Below are 24593 nucleotides of genomic sequence, written 5' to 3'. Positions count from 1 at the left end.
ATCCCTTCATCTCCATTGTGCTTCATCTACATTTCGGACACTAGTCCACCACGCACGGTGCCCTATGTGCCCGCTGTCTTTGGTCCTAAAGTCTCCTTTACTCAGATGGAACTCTGTGTTGCTTTTTATTTTTATTTTTTAAAGTTGTTTAAAGTAGTCTGGCACACATGAGACGCTGTAGTGGGACTTTGTGACCTCTGCTTGGGAGGAACTCAATGGTGGCCCGGTCCTACCTGCTCTGTCTGTGCTACTGCACCCAAACAAAGAATAACCGAAATGCTTTAAAAAAAAAAAAAAACACCTTTACGCATTCGTAGTGCACTTAATAATAGAAATTTTAATGGATACAATTTTGAACGGCAAAAACAAGGCAACACAACTAATTTCTGAACAATATTAACAGGTGTATGTGTCCCCAATCACCGGGGCGTGGCCTGGTACAGGGTCACTTGGTACCAGTCATAAAACATGTTTTTTTTTGCAGTGTCAGTGATTTCTATATATATTTGTATAAATGACATGAACAATGTACAAAAATGACAAAAGGAGGGCTAGGACATGACATGTCTTCAAGGAGATGTAAATAATACACAATTGAAATAACAGCTAAAATAAATAGACTGCATAATGAAAATATATACATATATTCTCTTGGGACCACTATTCATTGCGCATAAATGAGGCAGAACTATTGTGGTATTGTTTCCAAGTTGTCGTCCAACATAAATCACCTTTTGAAAACCAAACTTTAAACAAGAACTTGTCAGAGAGCGCAAACCCCCCACCAATCGCCAAATATGGGTTCCCCCCCAATGGTTTTTTCCATTTTTGAAACTCATCCAGAATCAGTATATTGATCTGGATCCCATCCAAACTTTAATGGAATATTCCATATTCTTTACATACAATTTTGTCAAAATTTGTGATGTACTTTTGATGTAATACGTCTAAAAGACTAAGGCCGCAATAAATACCAGCAAAAATATTACCTCCTTGGTAGAGGAAAAAAGAAACATGAAAACGACTTTTTTCACCTCAAATAGAATAGCATCAACTGGAATTTAATTCAGAATTAGTCAGTCAATATGTTTGTTTGATTTAGGGTTTCTTTTCCAGTTTCCACATTAAGCAAAGCTGTATTTACACTGTTTGAAACATGCTTTGGTTTGCCCAAAGACATCTTGTATTGCTGCCAGCAATCGGCAATAAACAAAGCCAGTGCCAAGTTGGTGTGTCTATTGCTCGCAGTAAGAAGCAAAAGTCACTTCAGGCAAATATTTCACCAAACAGAATTGAGTTTACATAGACAGTGTAAAGTTTGCAGTTCTCAAAATTTGGATTGCTGTATTGACAAACAATATATTGCATAATATTTGTCAAATCCTACCCATGTTTACGTAGACAGGCTAAAATTCTATCTACCTTCTAACTTATGAGGTTCCTTCTTTTTTTTGTCTGCATGAAACCAGTGAAAGATTAGAAAAAGGTGGTGGCTGTCTGTTTCTGAACATAAAAAGGGATTCACTGCATTGCTCAGAAGCACTTTAGCATGACTCCACAACAACCACATGCTGCCCTCAAAAGTCATCAGCTGTAAATATCATGTCACGCTCACAGGAAAACATTATACCAAGCTCTCTCATGCTTTTTGTAGCCCCTGGGAGTTGCAGGAGTTAGCACTAGCAGCAGCCATATTGCTTGTGCAAAGAACCCATGTCCAAAAAAAATTCCTGGTCTTGTCACAGCCTGTGCAGCTGTCAATTACACAGTCCAGGCTTGCTCTCCCCTCCCCACTTCACGTTTGGTGCAAAAGTCGGACATTACTTGGGTTTTGCGCTTTAAAAAAAGTTCCCAAGCCTTTTCATTTTAGACGCTAAGGTGCAGTAATACCGATAACTTGAGTAACAAGCTCTTTATCTGTGATCAGTCACTTTGCCCTTTCTTCAACAATGTAACCGCGTGGAGGTGCATGAGCTAGGGCTGGGATTTTATTTGTTTTGCACATATTTCTGCCTGATAACTTTTGATTACAGGAGTAACAGGAGGAGACAGAGCCACCTTAAATCTGGCCACAATAATGCATTAGCCCCCCCCCCCGCTTTCCAATGTGTTCATTAATTAAGTTAATGCAATAATCACTGAAGATTACTGTGGTAGCATACTTAACAATTAAAGCAGTGGAAACTACACAGTAACTAGAACATGTGGCTTTTATTTTGCATAAATACATTGCTGTAAAAACTGTTAAACAAAGGTTTTTTTTTTACACTGCTATTGTGATAGAAGTGCTTCTCGTTTAAAGTTGAGATAAGGGAACAGATAACGGTTTTATTGTTAAATGGCTTAGTTGCAGCACCACAAAAAACCCCCACTTCCCCTATCATTATGAGCAACCAAAACATTTGAAAAAAATGGAGGACTGCTTGTTCTTAGTTATCTTCTGATATTTAACAGTCTGCACTGTTAGAAGGTTACATTTAGTCTGATAATTGTGTTACCGACTGGAAATGGATTTTGCTTTGACTTCTACTAAATTGTGGCCTAAACAGTTCACATTATGTAGCGCCGCTAATGTTCACTGACATTTGTCCCTGTGGAATGTAAATGTTGACACAAAAGTGTAGTCAGTTGGTCAAAAGTTCAACAACTGACCCAGTTAAGAAAATGCTTGAGTGAAAGAACCCCACACTGAGTTGTCTTTACATTAGCAGTCTGCACAGATGTCTTGCAAAGAATGCTAACGCTAACCGCTCTTGTGTTTGTGTGACGCAAACACTAGTTTTCTACATTTTAATGCCACCCATATGAGAGAGCAAATTCATGATTTTGCCTTTCATACATTTCAGTATTATGTGAAAAGTACTGAACTCCTAAAAGGTCAATAAGTTTAAATTTATTATTGATGAAACCCACCAGTTATTTCCTCACTTTTTAAAAACATTTACTTTGCAAGCTGAGATTCTGAATGAAAGGAGACATTGACATTGTGTCAACGCACAATAGACAAACTAGGTTTTTAATAGGGATGTGAATCTTTGGGTGTTTGACGATTCGATTCCCATTCTTAGGGTCACAATTCGCATCAAAACAATACAGTTTGTATAAGATAATTAAAAAAAAAAATGATTCTAATGATGTAATCACACAAAGGCAAAATGAAGACAAAAGATATCATTTATTCATGCTAAACAAATAAAAAAAACACACACACACACTCCTTGTGCTGTCTATGTAATACATTGTAAGTGGGGGTCGATGTTTCTTTGTGAGATTGTGTTAAACTGTAAAGGTCTGGGTGAGTTTGTGTGTTTTGACCTAACACTGTTGCCGTAGTAGTCGGAAGTCGCCATCTTGAAAGCCAATGGCCTACTAGTAGTCTCTACTAACTTTCGGCTTGAAAAAAAATATACTTGTGAGTATGTTTAAGTGTACTGTTTGATAACACTCCTAAGACTGTGTTTGTGAAAGTTAAGCATAAATGGTGTGTTGTATAAATCACAGCCGATTGCGGTAAATGTTAGCATGAGCATATGTATGGGTTTTCCCATAGACGTTAGCATGAAGCTAGCAGACTTTTTGTATAGTGGTATTTTCTATTTATAAGAACACTACTAATATGTATTTGCATGTTCAGTTTACAGTGTTTCCTGAGTAAAGACTCTAAGCTGATATTCTGAATCAGAGTTTTTCTTGAAAAGAAAAAAAAAAAAATTAAATCGATTTTTGAAGTTTATGAATCGATTCAGAATTGTGGATGACTAGAATCGTGAGTCTTATGTGAATCGATTTTTTTTTTTTCTCCACCTCTAGATTTTAAGATGAAAACAAGTATTCTTTTACTAAACTGTTCTAACTCAAATTGCCCAACACACATAATCAGTGACAGTTAAAATTCTGAGTTACTTTTTAATTTAAGTATTGGATAAAATAATCTGTAAATATTTTCCTGAATGGGAATGTAGTTTTTTTTATTTTGGATGAGTGTATACACAAATTAGAAACATTTTTAAACAATTTTCCATTCAACAAACTAAGAATTCAAATTCAAGCCTATTTCCCACCTAGCAATGCTAATAATAGATGTATAATAAAAAGCCGGTATTCTTTGGCGATCTCTACAATCCAAACGCTCCAATCTCAAGTTAGGTGGCACAGGAAGTGTATCCATATGATTCATTATTAACTGTTATCAATAAAGTGACTCCCGTTTGCAACTATTACTCACTGGCTGGAGGGAAAAGATAGGTCCTGTTTGACACCAGCGCTACATCTGATGTGATCACACACACACACACAGACACACACAGGCAGCTGTAAGACATCTTCACCCGCTGTTTGTTGTCTAAGTGCCCCAAGCTCAGAGTACTTCAGTGAAAGTGATTTCAAACTGGAATCCGCCTCCGTTTATTGCTCGGTCCAGTGCAAGTTTGTTATTGATCAGTCTTAAAAGCAGGAAAATGCCTCCCCCTCAGTTTTTGCATCTTGGCTTCAGCTCTCTCTCTTTTTTCTCTTTTTTTACTCTGACAGACCTAACACAGGAATGCAGCTCTAAGTACAGACTCTGCAGTGTTACAAGCAGATCACCTTCCTCTAATAAAGCATTTTCTTTTACCTCTGTTTGCTAGCAAGACTGAAGTGTTACAACTTGTGTTCCCATAAAGTTAGCAAAAGAAGACTCTTTCACGTTGTAGCCTATTGCTACAATGTTGTGCAGTTTTCGTGCACGTCACCTGGGTTGTAGCTTAGTTTCAAGTTTCCACTTGTTCTCATAATTCCACTGCTAGGTCAGATATTCTTGAAGTCTATCTGTTATCTTTTTTTTGTTTTTAAGTTATCTATTCACAAGATTATTGCAAACTGTAGCTAACCTAGCGTGGCTTTGAATTTCAAACACTTCCTGATGTCCTTACTTACCCCTCTGGCTCTGAAGCAATTACAATGGGATGTAATTGGGGTAAGCTTCTGGCAAAGTTTATGTATACCACATTGGGTATTACTTTTTGTAAACAGTTGCATGTTGATATGCACTACAATAGACCGCTCAGTGCGTAGCTGTACAGTTCATGTGACAGTGTGTCAAAGTGATCACAAAGCCTTGCGTGCCCTCTCCCTTCATGCTGCACACCATTAAAGACTACCAGAGTTGTGAGTTTGTCTCCCACAAACGCCTAACAACTGCCACCCTCCTCCCCTGAAACCATTTACCCCTCTCGGTCCTCCCACCTCTCCAACTCATAAATAGCCTATTATGCTGGCCTGCTTCTTGGATTAGACGCTTTGCTACAGAAGTTGCCCAACATACAAAATCCTCTATTGTCCATGGTTAAAATAAAATCCAGGTTTTGTATAGTATCGATACTGGTGGCTCATGTTTTCTACTTTCCCTCTGTTTAGCTTAAGTGTGAAACGTGTTCACTTATTTTAAATATACCCTGTACCCAAACTTGTTGGCCGGTTATGTTTGTCGCATGCTAATTAGGTTCTCAGTGAGGTCCATGGTTTGAAACTCATTGAAACTTGGATCCAAGGAAATGGAGAGTCTTTGGGAACACTAACCTGTTTTATGCATCAAGCCGGTAAAGACTGGTATAGATTCAAAACCACCATTCGTCTTATTTTATTGGATTCAGTGTCAAATGAGGTTTTACGTTTAATAAATGAAAGGTAACATTAACAGTAATTAATATATATTATACAAACTTAAAGAGAGAGTGCAAAAACTTGGTCAAGCTATTTTTCAATTCAAAAGTTGTGGATGTTGTTTTGCATTGTATATTGAAATAGTTTTTTGTGATTCGGGATAGGAATTGACAAGAATTTAGTGATTCTGATTCTCTTATCGATTCTCATTGGGTGAGGGGATTAAATAATACAAATGGATTTGTTTGCTTTAACTCTTTATTATATTATCTTTGTCTCTTTAATTTCCTGCAGGGATATCAGCTCTCTTTTCATCTACCAGGTATAGATTGTTTTCACTGGATAATAATAAATACAAAAGCGTGATATAAAATTGAATTATTATTATTGCAACATGACACATTTTGGCTACAAACATTTGAGAATATTTACAGTGCTCCTTTTGAACTTGAAGAACTTGATCCAAAACTAATTCAAACACAAAACAAATAATACTTCTGTAAAAAAGAACATATTGACTAAAAATACAGCTGCACTTATTATGTATTTAAACTGTAAAGCTTTAGTTCAGCCTTTGTTTACATTTCTATAAATGGACCTTCAGAGACGCCGTCCCCTGGTTGTTACATGTGACGTCATCAGCCGTGTGTGTGAATGTGTGAAAGAGCAAACTAAAGACAACGATCACGACCAGTCCGTCTCCCATGTCTGATTACTTGTTATGAGGACACAAACTGGCAATGAGCTGTTTGTTGTTTTCTGAAGAAAAGTCCGTGCAAGAAGCAACTTTTGCGTGAGTGTACAGAACCCGGAAGTTAGTAGCGTAGCAACAGAGACGCTACGAACACAGCATGGAGGACAGCACAGCTGCGGGTGGAGGAGGTGGATTCTCCGTGGTGGACATCAAACAACAACAGTATATGGTGGAAGGAGCTTCGCTTGGTGCTAGCATAAACACAATATACAGGACCTGGAGCAGTTTATCGTTACGTATTTGCAACGTAAGAGGAACCGATAAGCGGAATTGAAATACAAGCGAACAAACGATTCCTAGGAATTGGAATACTGGGAACTGGTTCTCAGAAAGAACTGGTTTTTGATTCCCATCCCTACTTGTGACGACCTTTTTCAATCTTTATTTATACTGCTGAACATGACAGTGTTTTCAGTATTTGTTTTGATTTACTCTTTCACCTGATGATTCATATTTAATCATCTTCATTTGTTTCTGATAATGGCAGTCACTATTAATCTTTGGAAATGCACATTTTTTCTGTATTTTGTATTGGCAAATTAATCTGAAAATCATGACCAGATGCTGTATTCAGTTTTGCGTAGGTTCTTCTTTTAGAAGGAAAACGGCTCTGACTACTAAAGCGGTGAAATGCTACAACTCAAGAAGTGTGCTGTGGTATCTGCCACTCATTATCAGCAAACATTTTAAAAAGCTATTCGTTATAAAGTGAGTCCTCCGTGCATTAAGCATGTTAGGATGGTTGGCAGTAGGGCTGAACCATTTTGGAAAATCTAATTGCGATTTTTTTTTTTTTCTCAATATTGCGATTTAATATGCAATTATTTTTTCAAGAGCCTCCTGTCATGTATTTTTCAATGAACACAAGCAATAAATTATAAATTATTAAATTATTTCATAATAAACAATTTCAGATTTATTTAAACTTTAAATTATATAAAATATACATTTTAAAGCACAGATTACAACAATAAAGCAAACAAATCTGTGGCTTTACCTCTTCATCATATCAAACTAACTTCACGTTTAATGAAACATGTAAACATGTGGACTACACTTCTCAAACACTCTCTGAACTTAATAAAACAGGACAACAAAATTTTTGCAGCCTTCGCGATTAGAAAAATGCAATTAATCGTTCAACCTTAGTTGGCAGGACTTGTGATCTAGGTTGAATGAAACTCAAATTCTTGTACCTGCTTCTTTTTTTTTTCCTTTCAAACTCTGAAACAGAATCGAGCAATTTTTGAAATCGTAGCCTCTAGTAATGATTACTTTGATAAAAATGTATTTCAATCTTATGGCTTGTGTTTAATTTTGAAATTAGGGATGTGTGTCTTAAAGCTAATGTACATTGCTTCTTTTCCCTGCTGGTATTGTTCTGTAATATCTGGCTTTTGTCAATTTGAAATGCAGACAGAAAAATGGCTGTGCTGAGGCCAAATGAAGTTAAAGACACATTACTAACCCTGTAGTCCTCTGCATTAGCCAGCCGAGTGACATCATTGAAGCTGATGGAGGGTCGGTGTATAGTCTTGTAGTGAAACCTAAGATTGTTGTGGGCAGAAATGTTGTAGTGATAGACTGAATGGTCAGCACTACTAATGGGTCCAGAAGATACAGCTTGCTCATCTGGGGTTCACTGCTTGATGGAGCATAATGGGCGTTAGTAGGTATAAAACAGTTTTATGCTGTCAGCCTTTTTAAACATCTCTATCATTCAGGCACTTAGATCCTGACCTCATTTATCAGGGTTGATTTTGATTGTGATCGCTTTTAGGTGAAGGGAACAAAGATAGAACTGTCCATGGTTGCTCTACAAAATAAGTTATATCTAGGACTATATAAATCAAGTCAATTTGATTTATATAGCGCTTTGTCCCCACATTGAAGTAGTTTCAAAGCACTTTACAATATCAGCTCATTCACCCATTCACACACCAATGGGACAGAGCTGACATGGAAAGTGCCAGTCGACTACTGGGAGGGGTTCAGTGTCTTGCCCAAGGACACTTCGATACATAGACGGGTATAGACTGGGATCGAGCCCCCAACTTCTCGTTCAGAAGATGATTTTACTACCACCTGAGCCACACAATTTTCTGTGTTGTCAAAGCAGTGGAAGTTTACATTTAAAATTAAAAAATAAATAAATGAATATATATATATATATATATATAGTGGTGTAAAAAAGTGTTTGCCCCTTCCTGATTTCTTACTTTTTTGCATGTTTTCCACACTTAAAAGTTTCAGACCATCCAACAAATTTAAACATTAGTCAAAGATAACAAGTAAACACAAAATGCAGTTTTTAATGAAGGGTTTTATTAATGTCGAAGAAGAAAATCCAAAGCTCCATGGCCCTGTGTGAAAAAGTGTTTGCCCCCTAAACCTAATAACTGGTTGGGCCACCCTTAGCAGCAACTACTGCAATCAAGCAGTTGCAATAACTTGCAATAAGTCTTTTACAACGCTTTGGAGGAATTTTGGCCCGCTCATCTTTGCAGAATTGTTGTAATTCAGCCATATTGGAGGGTTTTCGAGCATGAACCACCTTTTTAAGGTCATGCCACAGCATCTCAATAGGATTGAGGTCAGTACTTTGACTAGGCCGCTCCAAAGTCTTTTTGTTTTTCTTCAGCCATTCAGAGGTGGACTTTATGGTGTGTTTTGGATCATTGTCCTGCTGTAGAACCCAAGTTCGCTTCAGCTTGAGGTCACGAACAGATGGCAGGACATTCTCCTTCAGGATTTTTTGGTAGACAGCAGAATTCATGCTTCCATTTATCACAAGTCTTCCAAGTCCTGAGGCAGCAAAACAGCCCCAGACCATTACACTGCCACCACCACATTTTACTGTTGATATGATGTTCTTTTTTTGAAATGCGATGTTACTTTTACGCCAGATGTAATGGGACACAGACCTTCCAAAAAGTTCAACTTTTGTCGCATCAATCCACAGAATATTTTTCCAAAAGTCTTGGGGATCATCAAGATGTTTTCTGGCAAAAATGAGACCAGCCTTAATGTTCTTTTTGCTTAACAGTGGTTTTCGTCTTGGAATTCTGCCATGCAGGCCATTCTTGTCTAGTCTCTTTTTTTATGGTTAAGTGGAGTCATGAACACTGACCTTAACTGAGGCAAATGATGCCTGCAGTTCTTTAGTTTTTGTTGTTGTTGTGGGGTTTTGTCACCTCTCGGATGAGTCGTCGCTGCGCTCTTGGGGTAATATTGTTCAACCGTCCCCTCCTGGGAAAGTTCATCAATGTTTCGTGTTTTTGCTATTTGTGGCTAATGGCTGTCACTGTGGTTTGCTCTAGTCCCAAAGCTTTAGAAATGGCTTTATAGCCTTTTCCAGACTGATAGATTTCAATTACTTTTTTTTTCTCATTTGTTCCTGAATGTCTTTGGATCTCGGCATGATATCTATAGCTTTTGAGGATCTTTTGGTCTACTTCACTTTGTCAGGTAGGTCCTATTTGGGGGGCAAACACTTTTTCACACCGGGCCATGTAGCTTTGGATTTTTTTCTTCCTCATTAATAAAACCCTTCATTTAAAAACAGCATTTTGTGTTTATTTGTGTTATCTTTAACTAATGTTTAAATTTGTTTGATGGTCTGAAACATTTAAGTGTGGAAAACATGCAAAAAAGTAAGAAATCACTTATTCCACACCACTGTATATATAATTCATCTTTTAGAAGTAATTATAACCTGTTCAACTCAAACTTTTGTTTGATAATGCTAGTCTTGACTTAAAAAGTTATTCACACTTAAGAACCTAATTGTTTTAAATTTGTATACTCATAATCGTCCTTGCAGATGAAGCAAAGTTAAGAAGTAGAAGTACCAACTGTAAACTCAGTTAGATTCAAGTGCTAACCTGTCTAGACTACTCTTTTATCTCACATCCTATTTTAAAGCTGCACAAGATCACATTTGATAGATAAAACTCTAAGATTAAGAAACCTCAGACCCTCTGAAACAGAACAGAAATGTACAACTCGGAGCAAAGTAAAATAACCCCGGAACCTTCGTGGCCTTTGCGGCAGAGGATGTGCTTCAACCTGTAAAAGGAATTGAGCTCAGTTAGGATGTGAGACGGTTCCAAATATGGACATGGAGTCTGCCATGTGTGTACGCTCACCACACAGTCACAGTCACATGGGGTCAAAAGCATGATGGAACTCACCTCTGCTATTGAAACGTCTCAAAAACTGAGCAAAGCATCTATGCAACTTCTCCTAATTTTTGGCCTATGCCAGAAAAAGGATGAGTCGACTGCAGAGGAATGCTGAGGGGGGGGGTTCTTTGTTAACAAAAATCAGCTCAGGATGTCTGATTGTATTCAGGCTTTTGAATGAGAAAGACTTGTTTAAGGAAAACAGAGATATTAGGCTGACATCTGTTTTGGGAGTCTGAGTCATGTTTGCCGACAGTGTTAACCCTTTTATTCCTGTATGTGATCATTTATCCCTATGCTGGGACCTAGACACACATAAACACACAAAGGAAAGTGTGAGTAAGTTTAGTGAAAAATATTAATCAAAAACGAAATGCTCTTTTCACTTCTCCTCCTGTCTTTACTTTTTTTAGCAATTTAAAAAAGAATGTTAAATCTAACTTAAAGTACAATATAAACTGATGTCTAAAGTTAGCTAAAATAACAAAAGGGAGAAATGGAAATAAAATAAGACTTCAGATTTCATTTTCAATATTACATTTAGAAGACATCAGGAATTCGATTAATAGTAATTACTTCTCATAATTAAGTTTTGAAAAAATTAAATTACATTTTTTTCCCCAAATACTATATGACATTCGAGCTCTGCCTTTGTTTGAAGTTTTATTCATAGCCATGATTAGTAGAGGTGTCCCGGTCCGATATTAGCCTGAAAACAAATACCAGATTCAAATTTCCGTATTTACTGATTTTTTTTTAATTATTTTTTTTAAATTTTATTCAATTGTAGAATACTGTAATGTGAAGGTTATGTTGAAGGTTAAAATGCATGCAACTCATGTTTCTCATACCAGCCTGTCATTGCCCGATCCTGTTAGATCTCTGAAGCTAAGCAGGTCTGGGCCTGGTTGGTTGGTGGATGGGAGAACACTGAGAATTCAAGGTGCCACAGTGGTATCTGTCATTGTGTCCTTGGGCAAGACACTTTACCCACATTGCCTAGTATGAATGTAGTGTGTATGTGTTGGTGGTGGTCGGAGGGCCCGATGGCACACCTTGGCTTCCGTCAGTCTGCCCCAGGGCAGCTGTGGCTACAATAGTAGTTTACCACCACAAAGTGTGGAGTGAAAGAATAATTCCTTAATTCTGTAAAGCAACTTTGAGTGTCCAAAAAAGCGCTACATAAAATTGACTCCTTATACCTACTGTTGCTGACTATTGTTCTCTGGTTGAATAACATCACTTGACGCCAAAAGTTCTGCGCAGCCCTCTGTGTCAACGCCTGATGCACACCTCCAAAATATACACATCAGAAACATAAATTAGGCATGCTCTTCATTGTGACTGTAGTCGATCTGTGTTATAAAGATCATTGCTTGGATGTGGGAATAAAACAGCACGTACAAGAAATAATGCACACCGCAAAGGATGCACAGCTGCTCATATTTGTCAATGAGAAGCAATCAGACTTTGATGAAGCAGAAAACCTGCTCTTCATCAAGAACCTAAATGCACTTTGTGTTTTTGTGAGTGAACATATTTGACAATCTTTTTGCAGCCCAGTCAGTCATAGGCCTGTCCTGTATGCTGAAGCCTTAGGTGGCCAGCACTATGATGCATGTATTCGCTTTTGCAATGATTGAAGTATTTGACTTGCTCTGTTAAATTTTAGAAATCACACATTTACCACAATCGCAATATTTTTCCACAAACTGCAGACCTCATCACTGTTGTAACCTTCACAGTTTTTGTGTTTATCAGATTGTCATATCTGCTTGTGTTCATCTAGCATTAACGGTGAAATAACAGGAAATATCAACAATGTACCGGTTAAAGTCTGCATATTTGGTTAGGCATTGTTGAGGCAACTAAAGATGAAGACATTTGAAAGCACATTTTCAGTTTAGTCACCTTAACGGTTGTATTTTCTATGTACAGTATGCAGTTCAGGGAGTTTGAAATGCTTCATGTCCAGGGGGTGACATGAGGATAGTGCACTGTCAGGTGATAAGGCCTTCTGTCAACAGGTTTGTGTGGACTCCCCGAGTCTGTATCAGAGGTCAAGTACTTTGACACCAGCATGACCTTAGATTAGTATGTTTAACACTTATGCTCTGTAAAATATTTTCTCTTATTGTTAATGTCCGATGGTTGTTCATTGGACAGCATTTAAAATATTGTGCGCAGCCAACAACACGTAAATCCTTTTTTTGTTTTCTATAGTTCCCCTTAACAATTATTGCTTCCCATTTTCACTTCTGTGTGCAAATGACTGAACCGTCACTTTCCCAGCTCTATCGAAATTTTTAAAAGTTGATAGATGAGAAACTTCCCATATGAGAAAGTTGTATCCTGTTTATTAAGTACACAAGTCTTGTTTTAGGACCTGCTTTTGTCTAAAACCCTTAAGATGTTTTGTGGAGTTTATAATGTTTATAAAGTCATGGTTTTCTGTATTCACCATTGGCAACAATATTCATTTGCGCTTAGTTTTTAAAATCCCCTAAAGATATAAATGTGCTTCATACCTGAAAGTAGTTCATGAAATGTGGTCTTCATTTTAGCAAGTTACCAGGAAGAGCAGAGGAAGTGGTTTAAACACAGAAGAACATTATTCACAGACCTACCGTCATCAAATGTCTGTGCTCTTTACTCACACTCTAGCAAGTCTCAGTTTACTGGTTTAAACACAAAACTATGTTCTTATTGAGTTATTTTGCAGTTTTAAGTAGTGAATTATAATACAATAAATCTTTTTGATATCCATTGCTTCAGTTTATTTTACTGCATGTTGGCAACAGAGTGAAAGACTTGTACTCCTGAGGGCATAAATAGCCCAAAAAGCCAGAGCATTATAGAAATATTGAGAGTTGACTGTAACCGTGGGGGGTGAGATTTTTCATTTAGTGGTATTATGAAGTCCCGCAGGAAAGAGGAGCTTGATGATTTTATTTGGTACTGTAATCTGGGGATAAAGATGGCAACAAACGCTCGCTGCCTCGTTCCTCTGCACTGCGTCGAGACAGTATGTCTGTGACCGGACTTAAGGGTCTCTCAACTAAAGCTTCTGATTCTATATTTTTTATGTCCTATTGACCCTGGTGTGTCGGTGCCTGATAAAACTTCACTTTTAGTCAGATCAAACTAATCCCCATGGAATTTATCACAACACAATATTATGCAAGATATATCTGCAACCATCAGGCATGTCTGTTCAAAGCAATTCTGTTTCTGTAGCAAGAAGGAATGACATAGCAGCGTTTAGGGAGACTCAGCTGGTGGAGGGAAGGCAGAAACGAGCCACTGGGCCTGACTGTACATGCCAACACATTTGGAGAAAAGCTCTGTGAGCAGAGCCATATACAGACATTTCCAAGAGAGAATGCTCCTCAGCCGTGCACTGTGATTTCCTGTTAACCCCTCGTTCACAAAACCACTGAGACCCGTGGCGTGGAGCTCTCCTTATTTACTAAACTTAGCAACACATCCTAGGTTTACCTGTGGAAACAGAACACAAATGAACCTCAATTGTAACAATATCTGGCTTAAATTTATTTATTTTTTGTTGATCTTTTGTTGCTTAAAAGAAAACTCCTTTGTTCATTTATGTTCTTTCTAACATAGATAGATTATAGAATGCAGACCACCAGAACGGAACACATTTAAAACAGGCTGTTGTTAGCAAATGTGGAGCAGTGGTGTGCATGTGTAAAAAGTTATGAGAGAGTAAGGATTGAGATAAACATTAGACCAGGGGTCTGCAACCTCTATTCTCAAAGGAGCCATTTCGTCTAATCTCACCTGGAATAAAGTCCTTCCGGAGCCGAAAAAAAATACCTACTCAATGAAGACAATACATTATATCAAATAAATTCTATACAGTTAAAATAATATTGAATAGTTTTATGAGTTAGGGACTCATTTAAGGGCTTCAAAAAAGAATTTGATAACGCATGATCATGTCGGCCAACACGTGCCAATTGCTCATTTCTTGCAACATATCAGGCATGCATATTAAGCCAGCATGTTGGCAGTTAAATGCATCTTTCCCCACACAAATAAAATCTCTATTTTCATCCAGAATAGTCTTTTTGTTAGTTATCTTACCAGAGATTTAAAACTTAAGGTTAGCCACAGGTGCACGGAAAGTTGATATTCTATAGATGTTGCAGGAGGTAAAGTAGGACGTGGCAGAGTTATTGCACAATGTGATTTATTCTTTGTTTAACAAATTGTTTTATTAGAATTTTATTTGGAGTTAATGTCAATCATCATCATCATCAATATCATCTGTAAGAAAGAACAATTCATTATTGCAAAAGAGTCAAAGAGCTGCAGGTTGTAGACCCTGCATTAGATGGACAAAATGAGTGTGATGGAGATGTAATTGTGAACTGAAGAATAAGTCATGTTTTTCCTGTTAAATATAACATGAGTGTATTAGTTAAGGATTACATGGCTGATCTGTTTGTTGTGGATATCCCTCATCACTTTCTTCTATCATTTTCTCCATGTTTTATCACCTCGTTGATGCTAAATGTGAAGCTTTTTTTTTTTTTAGAGCCAAGCTGTTGCTTCTTGTATAGTGATTTGAGAATGTTTATCTCATTGGTCATTAACTCATTCAGTGCCAGCCATATTCAGATTTTCTACTCCCCTCAGTGCCAGCCGTTTTTGAGCATTTTGACTGATTTTAAAGACCCATAGAACATTTTCTACTAGACCATCTGAAATCTGACACCAGATTCTGAAAGAAGTCTCTACTTTCATCAAAAAAATATTTTTTTTCTGGCTTGTTTCTTTCTTTTGTAATCAGCCGTTGAATAGAGCAAGTTTTACTCAAATCTTCAGTTTCAGAGCAAAAAGCTGAGAAAAAGCCTTTTTCCTAAAAAAAAAAACCCTGTCAGTGACTTTTAAGCTAATTTTTTTTGCTTTAGTGACAACTCTAACATCTGAACATTGTTTCCTTGTATAAAACAAACATTGAGACAGGGCTTTTGATGAGAAAATTATTATTTTGCTATCTATGTCAGAGTTGAATGGATTATTTACTGTATTTTGGCGTTCCTCCAATTTTCTCTCTCGTCAGTCTGCACACACGCAACTTCCTCTTCCTCCCCGACATGCAGAGTGTCACTGCTTGCCCCCGTTTTTTATATTGTTTTATCTCACCATCGCCACATTATCCATGAGTTCCACACATGCTCTGGTCGAGTGTGCGCTGCTGGGAACGTCAACTCCCGTACGTAGAGCCATTTTCTGTCTTATAAACGCAACACAATTGTCAGAGAAAATGTACATTAAAGATGGCTAGTTGGTACAAAACATGTAAAGTGCAGCAGTATTTAACTGTAATGCACTGACTATGTCTGTCATCTGGATTTGTCTTTGTGAGTTTGGAAATCAGATTTTAGATGGACCTCGTTGGTAAATAATTCTCTTTATTAGGTCAGGCCTGAGGGCACCTCACGTGGTCCATCTGGGCTACCTGGTCCTTCCCGTAGGCACTGTGTTGGTCACCCCAGCTCTAAATGATTAGACATTATGGTTAACACCTAGCTGTGTTGAAAAAGAAAAAATCAGTCACCGTAAAACCAATATAGTTTTGAAAAGCATCATGAGATACATTTTTGGTCATACCGCCTAGCAGTAATTTGCCAACGTAGGTTGTTTTGTGCCCAAATTGACATTTTTTCATAGAAAAACCTTTTTTAATAGACTCGTCGAAAAGATAATGTAAGTGTCGTCGACAAAGAAACTTGTCTTTCATGAAAATGAGAGGCCAGCTGGGTTTCAGTGCAAAGTGTCCTCCTCCTCCACAGGCGCTCACAACCAGTGGACCACATTAGCACACCCACATGTTGGCAGGTTGACAGGTGGGAGGGTGAGAGAGCATCAACTCATGTCTTTTTGTCCATGTGCCACACACTTTTAGAAGCTCAGTGTCCGTCATTTTATCAATAATGCAACAGCTCACTCTGAGTCCCACTTGTGAGGCCTCACTTTTTATGCCATTAAAAATGCATTCATTTCCCAGTCTACTCGACCCCTTCCAGTTCCCATCAACCGAGTCTGCCCCACCATCAGCTGCATGCTAAAGGCTCGGGAGATGAGAACATTTTGCAGGGTTAGGGGTCTGTCTGATGCGTTATCTGACTAGTCAAAACAGGTGCTTTCTGGTCATTAAAACTGAGAATGTACATGTGAAAAAAAATAAAAAGCAGTTTATACATTTTGTTAGGGAAGTGGTTTGTTCTCAGTTTCATCATGGTGTTACAACTTCCTCCTACAGTTCCAAAACCACGTAAAGTGGAATAATGAGTAATAATGTGCTAAAGGTGTGCACTAGTGTGTTTGTCACAATGACCTCATTTCTTAGTTGGATATTTTGGATTAAAAAAAACCTTCCTCAACAATACATTTACTGACAGTTTATAATTATGTGAACATTTAGCTTAATCTAAGACTGTTCATGCTTGATAACCATCTGTGATACATTTTTGAATGTATTAGACATTTTCTGTGTTACTATTAGTGCTGGGCAATATATCGTGATTCAAGATCTATCAAGTTTTCTATTTTGGCGATATAGAAAGTGACAATATCGCCAAAACGAGATATGTCTATATGTTTTTAACTTTTTATTCATACAATCACACAGTACAAATCACATCATACAAGTATTTCACATTATTCAGAATACAGTAAAATAGTGTCCTTTATAATTTTTTCATATTTCAAAGATATATATTTGATGGCTTATTTTATATTAAAATACTTGTTATGGGAGTGGCTGCTTTTGTTACTTTTCAGAACAGCATGAAAAGCACAGTTAGATGGATTTTTGAGTGCATCCTAACCCAGACCTTCCCCTGAACAAGCCACACTGTAGAACTCACTCTCACATGCTGTCTCTTATAGGAGAAAAAGCCATAAGTGTCACATATTGTGCAGCTGTTTGTTAATAAATGAGCGTGTGTGGCATTTGTCGTCAGCAAATTTAACCCAGAATTGTCTTTTTGGTCTGACTTTATTGACTTCGAAATATCTAGATTAATATTGTTTATTGCCATTTTGAGGAAAGATTTTGAGATATGAGTTTTGGTCCATATCGCCCAACTCTAGTGACTAATGCAAAGTGTGGGTGGCAACTCAATCAGAACCTGCAGTGGTTCAAACTCAAAACTCACCAGTATATCACGTCTCACTGGAACAACTGTAAACATCTAGAACCTTTCCTACTGGTTTTAACTAATAACATCTTACTTCACATTTTCTGTCTGCTGAAAAATTAAGTGACACGTTCAATGAAATTTTAAGACCGCACAAGTAGATGGTTACTTATAGGAAATAATCGTTTCAGTGTATCACAATCATCAGCATCCCAAGCACTTGATCCTTTGCTAAGTCATTGTTCTTTCCTTATCTTTTTTCTACTGTTGTTAAGACTTAAAGGAACCCACTGCTCCATCCAATGTCAACATATGACTGAGAATGAGAGACAGTAGTCTCTGTCTTCTTCAGACATTGATTGTTGAGGCCGCACTAGTCCATATTAGGTAGTACAGGCAGCAGGAAGTAGGCTGAGGCTTTGTTGCTGTGTCACAGGAAGCAACAGATTGTATCACTGGTTGAACAGATGGAGGCCGCAGTGAAAGAAATGGATTATGGGACGACATGAAGTGCATGGGGGCAATTAAGTTAAAAAGGAGGAGGAATAATTAAGGCCTGGCATGAACCGCGAGACACCTTTGTACCGTTTTCCGCCTCAATCAGTCTGTATCAAATAGTTTTCATCAGCACAACTACAAGTTACTTTCTCTTCCTAAGTCCTTAAATACAGTTGGCCATTTTATTTTATTTTTAGACACTGGTAAAAGGAACAAATCAGTGTTTTGATTTTTAACAAATATTTTAACATTTCACTGGTTTGTTGTAAACAACATAAGTACAAATTGTTGGGTATGTTTCAAGTGTTAATATTTTTTTATTCACCCGATCTATAAACTTCCCTTTAGCACTTTAAAATGTGTACTGTTCAAGTATAGTATTCAATTGTTATCAAAGTTGTCTTTTTTGCTTATTTTCAAGGGGCTGTTCGCTGCCTCATGGGTGAGAGTTTTTCAGTATTGAGTCTGCACACATACTTTTGAATGCATTCTTTGTCGCTGAGGCCACGGAACACATGTGCCTGTGGACTTAAACAAGTGGAGGTGGAGGTTGACGTGAAGCAGGTGGAATAATCCAGCAACCAACCTGATTGGTGAAGCCCCGAAACACTTCCTGTCTTTGTGAGCAGTCATTGTTCTCTCACGTCTTGCCTCGTTTTATATCTAGCAGCAGTTTGTGTGAGGACAAATGAACAAAACATGTTACTGTTGTTTGTTTATCCACTCTCATTTCAGATTATTCTTCACTCACACATTTTTATATGACTTGCTCTACCCTTCACTTCATTTGAACAAAAAACAAAATACTATTTATACATTTTTGCACAATTTTAATTGCATGTTTGAAAGTTGTCCGTCACTAGCTGTAATAAACGTATGGTGCGATACTTCTATGTGGCACATCTGTTGTGGTTTCTGGTAATATTTGTTTTTAATATTGATTTTAACTAGAGGGCAATCCTGTGTCTTTGGTTGCATACAATTTTGGGATGCAAATGCTTTGAAATAATTTAAGTAGAACACAAGACAAAGGATGAGGTTGAACAACAAGAAATTTTAGTTCATGAAAATGACCAGGCTGCTGAAAAGACAACACAGCATCTACCAGTATGTGCTACATTGGCCATTGTCTCTTTTTGATATCTGCTTGGACCTAGATAGACAAAAATAAACAAACGGTTGATAATAATTCAGAAAAACCCTTTACAGGCCCTGAGAGAGATTATTTTTACTCTACTAATGAAGTGTTGTGGCATCACAAGTCAGCTGCTGCCTACAATATGTTTATTAGTCTTTGGATGCACACAAATGGTGAGATAGGCCAAAGGAGATGAGGCTCGTCAAGATCACTTATATTTCTATACTATTGTGCTGTTTCATTTGTTTTTAGCGTATGTATCAGTGATGAAAATTGACATTTTCACTCCACCTGCGACAATGGCTGGTAAAATCTACAATCTAAAATCTACCAGCCACTCAACATTTTTACCAGCCACTTTTCTATTAAAGTGTTGGTGTACAGTTGTAATGCAATGCCTAGAAACATATTTTTCTTGCATAGGACATCCGCATATTTCTTAATTTGTGCTTGTTACCATAGCTGATTGTTCAGTAATTATGTAATACAAATGATTACAGTGATTCAATCCAAGGCCATCTACTGGGTTGTGAAATAACAAGAGAAAAGGTCTATAGACAAACAAAGTGGTTGAAATTAAAGGTTGGAATTGAATACCTCCCTGCTACTAGAGGAAATTACAATATGCCAACTTCAACTTATTTTAATTGTTCAACCACACTGGACCCAAAAAGGAAGTGAAAATAGTTATAGAGAAGCCTGTCAAAAGTAAGCACCAAGTCTTAACCAGATTACAGAATGAATACCCATAACCTCAAAGTCCCAATAGTGAGACTTGGTGATGAACCAGGCCTACCAACTGTGGTTTGGTGTTATTGCCTGGCACGCAAGCCATCACAAAGTTCTTTTAACCTCCACAATGCAACGCCACATTTGAATTTATTTCGGTTAATGTTGTAAACTCCGATCAAACACTATCTCCTGCTTACCTTTATTGTGCGCCACAATTTATTGTACCCACTTTGAGTCTTTGGTGGCTGGTTTGGCTGACCATATAATTATTAGCATTGAGTCCTACTGACACTTTAGTGCTATCAGACACATCATCTGACTTCATCTAACTCTAGGGTTGGGGAAAGTGCCCCATTATGCCTCTAATTGAATCAGATCTGACTGAATGAACCTGCCACAGTTGCTGGTCTGTGTATGTACATGTATAGTATATATTCCTATTTTCTTAGCTCTCTTGCACTGGTTATTGATGTATCTTCACCCCTGATGCAACTTGCCAAATGTGGCAGTTTGAGAGACTTTGAAATATTGTATGAATTATCTCTTTGTTTCTAGTGTACTGTAGGGGTGAGAACCTCTGGGTACCTCACGATACAATACGATACGCGATACAAAGCTCACAATAACGATTATCTCACGATATGAAGATAATGCGATTATCAATATATTGGTCAGAAATCAATCTACGTTAATCTATGACATAACAAGAAAAAAAAGATTGAGTCAAAAGATTAAGTGAAAAAATACAATTTTTATTTTACATCTCTGAAAGACGATAAATTGAAAGTGTCCTATGAACAGTGACACTATTTTAGTGCAACATTTCTGTTAATAAGTGTCAACATACCAATGTAAATGAATAAGTATCTCCAATAGTGCTTTCTGTAAACAAAATATAGGGTCTTTCTTACCAGTGACACCAGTATAGTGCAATATTCCAGTAAATATATTGGTTCCTTCAACAAAAAAAATCGATACTTAGCGGGAGCATATCAATAATCGATCGTGCGGAAGAATATTGCGATATATCGCCGTATCGAGATATTGTCACACTCCTAGTGTAGTGTATGTGTTGAATTATTTTCATTGGGTAATACCAAATGAGTGTTGTTTAATTAAATAAAAAAAGTTCACTACCCTCTTTCAATTCAAGTCAATAGCATTGCTGTTGGCTTTTTGCCCATTCCTTCAGTTGCTCTGGCATTACTGTAAAGCAAGTGATTAATGCTTTAGACTTGGAGTAGCCACTGAAGTATTTCTTGCCAAAGCACCTAAAATGGCAAAGATCTACACTGACTAGTTATTATAAATGTCTGTGTGTGGCTAATACAACAACATATTTGTTGATTCCCATATTTATGATGCCTTTATTGTTACCTCAAATCTCTTTCTTCCCCCCCCCCCCCCCCCCCCCCCCAAAGTCCTCATCTTGTGATCAGCCTACACAGATCAGGAAAGTTCAGACTGTCCAACATATGAGTTGGCAGCTCTGAGTAAATGAGAAGTGACAGAGACGCTCACTAATATCAAGCTGTCTGGTGTACGCGTTTACATGGGCACTCTCTGTTCACTGTCCCTCTGCACCTCTTCATTACATTAAAAGAGAAACAATATTTTCTTTCAAGTTCGCATTGTATTTTTAAAAAAACACTCTTCATAATGGAATAGTGGCAAAGAATTCTATTTTTTTTTACTGCTATTGGGAAGTTTGGGTTTTCAGCTTTTTAAAGGAAAATTTATTTCTTGACATCTACAAACACAACACAGTCCTGACAATTAAGTGTATTGTCTTCTTTCCTGCAGTGAGTCGAGTATCTGCCAGGCCCGGGCCACCGTCATGATCTACGATGATGGGAATAAGAAGTGGCTCCCAGCAGGTGCCGGGCCCCAAACCTTCAGCAGAGTCCAGATCTATCACAACCCCACCAACAATGCCTTCAGGATAGTAGGACGCAAGATGCAGACAGACCAGCAGGTACATCCACAAGCAGCGGGCACACTGTGTTGTCCCACAGACTTCACATGTTGTGTGTGTTTGTCTGTGTCTGTGTGAAGCCTGTCTGTGTGTCATGTGGACTGTGGGCGTCTGTTTGAGTTTGAGTGCAGTCATTCACAGTCTCACTGTCGATTTGACACCAGAGGCATGAGTTGTTTGGTTTATTACGATGGTTCAGAATGTGTCTTCTGTACATTAAACACCATGTGACTAATTCATTATTTCTGTTCAGTGGCAGATCTGAGATTGGTTTTTAGAACAAATGCTTTATTATTTTGAACTGGTGGCCTACTTAACTGTTTTTCAAACTTTCTGTCAGACAAAGACATGGATCATAGTTATTTGGGCCCATTTATTTTTTAAATGTCAGTTCATTGAACTCTTGTTTTGTCTTTGTTTTTGTCACAGCTTTTGTTTTCAGACCTTTTAGAATGACTAACAGCTCATGTCCTATCAAACTTTGTTTTTTTTATCAGTCATTTGATCAAAGTGCTAATTTATTCTGGCTGTAATGTTGTTTAATGTATCAGTAGTTAATGGATTAAAATTACTTCACAGCCTAGACGCTTAGATTGAGTTGTTGTTGGATGCTTCTTCCACCCACGCTGCCTGTTGGAATGTTTTTTCTAAAAGCTACTGTTGACTCCCTAAATTCAATTTGATTTTTTTTTTTTTTTTTTTTTTTTACTTCAGCAGCTTCATCCTTGAATCTCTTTTTGGTGATATGTCATGATACAGAAGTTAATCGACCTTCAACTTTGGCAAACGTATCTAATAAGACTAAGAGGGAGGCTTTGCTGTTATCACAGCTTTGACTCCCCAGCCTATTAAAGTAAGAAGGTTTCAAAGTAAACTGCTGGGTTAACTTGTGATGGGTCGGTCTATTTATGTCTACACTTCCCTTGTCTATTTGCTGCCTCAGTATCTCTATCTTGCTCTCTCCTTCTTTAAACATTCAGCACTCTGAAGTGTTCCCCAGAGAGAGATGTTATAGTGGTCTGTGTTTCCTGTGAGATAGTTGGCCTGTTGAACCATTTCCTGTGACAATTTAAAAATGAGCCTGATACCTAGTCAGACCAATGCATGTTAGTAGGGGACCGACAACCTGTTGTAGGGTCATGTTAAATGCTAGTTTACTAATTTTTACAGCTTTATTTATATCTAAAGAATCTTTTTTATTTTTAGACTTCTGTACTAAATTTGTTTTAAACATCACCACTGAAATGGTGGTGAAACATTATTTCTTCGAAACATTATTTCTTTCTGCTATGTGAGGTTATTGAGGCGCCACATTTTTGCCACTATCTAATCTGTCACTGCTCTCATTCTTGCTGTTTGGGTTGGTGTTTTTTTTATTTATTTTTTTAATGTGACTGAATAGAGGTTTTTTGTTTTTTTTTGCAGTGGTGGATGAACTTGCTATTCTGTCTTTTCAGTGCACGTTGCTTGCTGTGCTCGTCACCCTGACAGGGTCTCCTCTCCTCCCCTCTGCTCTGTGGAATTCAGAGGCTGTTAAACAAATAGTGAAATGGCATGTCAGCACATTCAAGCAGCACTCAAACCCAGACTATTTTCCCCTCCTGCTTCACTGGCTTCACGCCCCCTGCTGGGTGAAATATAAAGCAGCATAATTAAGCATAAATACACCAGTTTCTGTTATTTGCTAGTTAGCAGGGATGTGTCATTGGGGGAGCTTTTTATGGCCCTCTCTTTTAGCCTCTGGTGTACTAAGGGATACAGCAGTCAAACAAACTCATGACCTAACTGTTTTTAATTTGCTATAATAATGAAATAAATACATTGGAAAGAGTGTTGCTGACTCATGATTTGTACTCTTGTATTTTTTAGGTGGTTATTAACTGTCCAATTGTGCGAGGCCTAAAGTATAACCAGGCAACACCCAATTTTCATCAGTGGAGAGATGCCCGACAAGTGTGGGGACTCAACTTTGGCAGCAAGGAGGATGCTGCATTATTTGCCAACGGCATGACTCATGCTCTCGATGTCCTCAGCTCCATGGCAGATGCAGGTACATGTGGTAACCAGGATCAATTTCATATCCTCAGATTTTCCCAATCCGGCCTCTACTTGTGCTTTTTTTTTTCCGCCGAAATTTGACTTTGTCGTCAAAAGCGAAAAACTCTGACGATTATAATGTTATTTTAAAATCAACCTAGTTGAGATAACATTTCACCTTTATTAAGTAAATGTATTATTTAACTCGTCATTTTAGACTACAACGGCATATTAGGGCCACATTAAAATAAAAAATCTGAGCACGACGAGATTAAAGTCGTAATATTTCGAGAATAGTTGTATTTTTATGAGAATGACGCCATATCTTTAAAAACTCATAATGGTACAGAGTTAAAAATTTACCTGTTGAAGTGAACACAACTAACACTGACGGCCCTTAAATCCACCAGTTCCAGCCAGTTCCTACCGCCTCCAAATCAGTCTGGTTCTTTCGTTGGAACAA

At 37.7% G+C, this 24593-nt stretch overlaps 1 protein-coding gene across 2 annotated transcripts in view; it reads left to right on the top strand.

The window, feature by feature from the left end:
• The window catches only part of vaspb (vasodilator stimulated phosphoprotein b), a 36221-nt gene that overhangs the window by 501 nt on the left and 11127 nt on the right, over nucleotides 1-24593 (top strand). For both annotated transcript variants that reach the window (XM_028465221.1, XM_028465219.1), the window contains exons 2-3: nucleotides 21922-22093; nucleotides 23963-24143. In XM_028465221.1, the coding sequence (XP_028321022.1) occupies nucleotides 21922-22093; nucleotides 23963-24143 (353 nt within the window). The remainder of the gene's footprint in view (nucleotides 1-21921; nucleotides 22094-23962; nucleotides 24144-24593) is intronic.

This window comes from Gouania willdenowi, chromosome 13, assembly GCF_900634775.1.
Source record: "Gouania willdenowi chromosome 13, fGouWil2.1, whole genome shotgun sequence".
In the NCBI taxonomy this organism is placed as follows: Eukaryota; Metazoa; Chordata; class Actinopteri; order Blenniiformes; family Gobiesocidae; genus Gouania; species Gouania willdenowi.
This window is presented reverse-complemented; position numbering and strand designations above follow the sequence as displayed.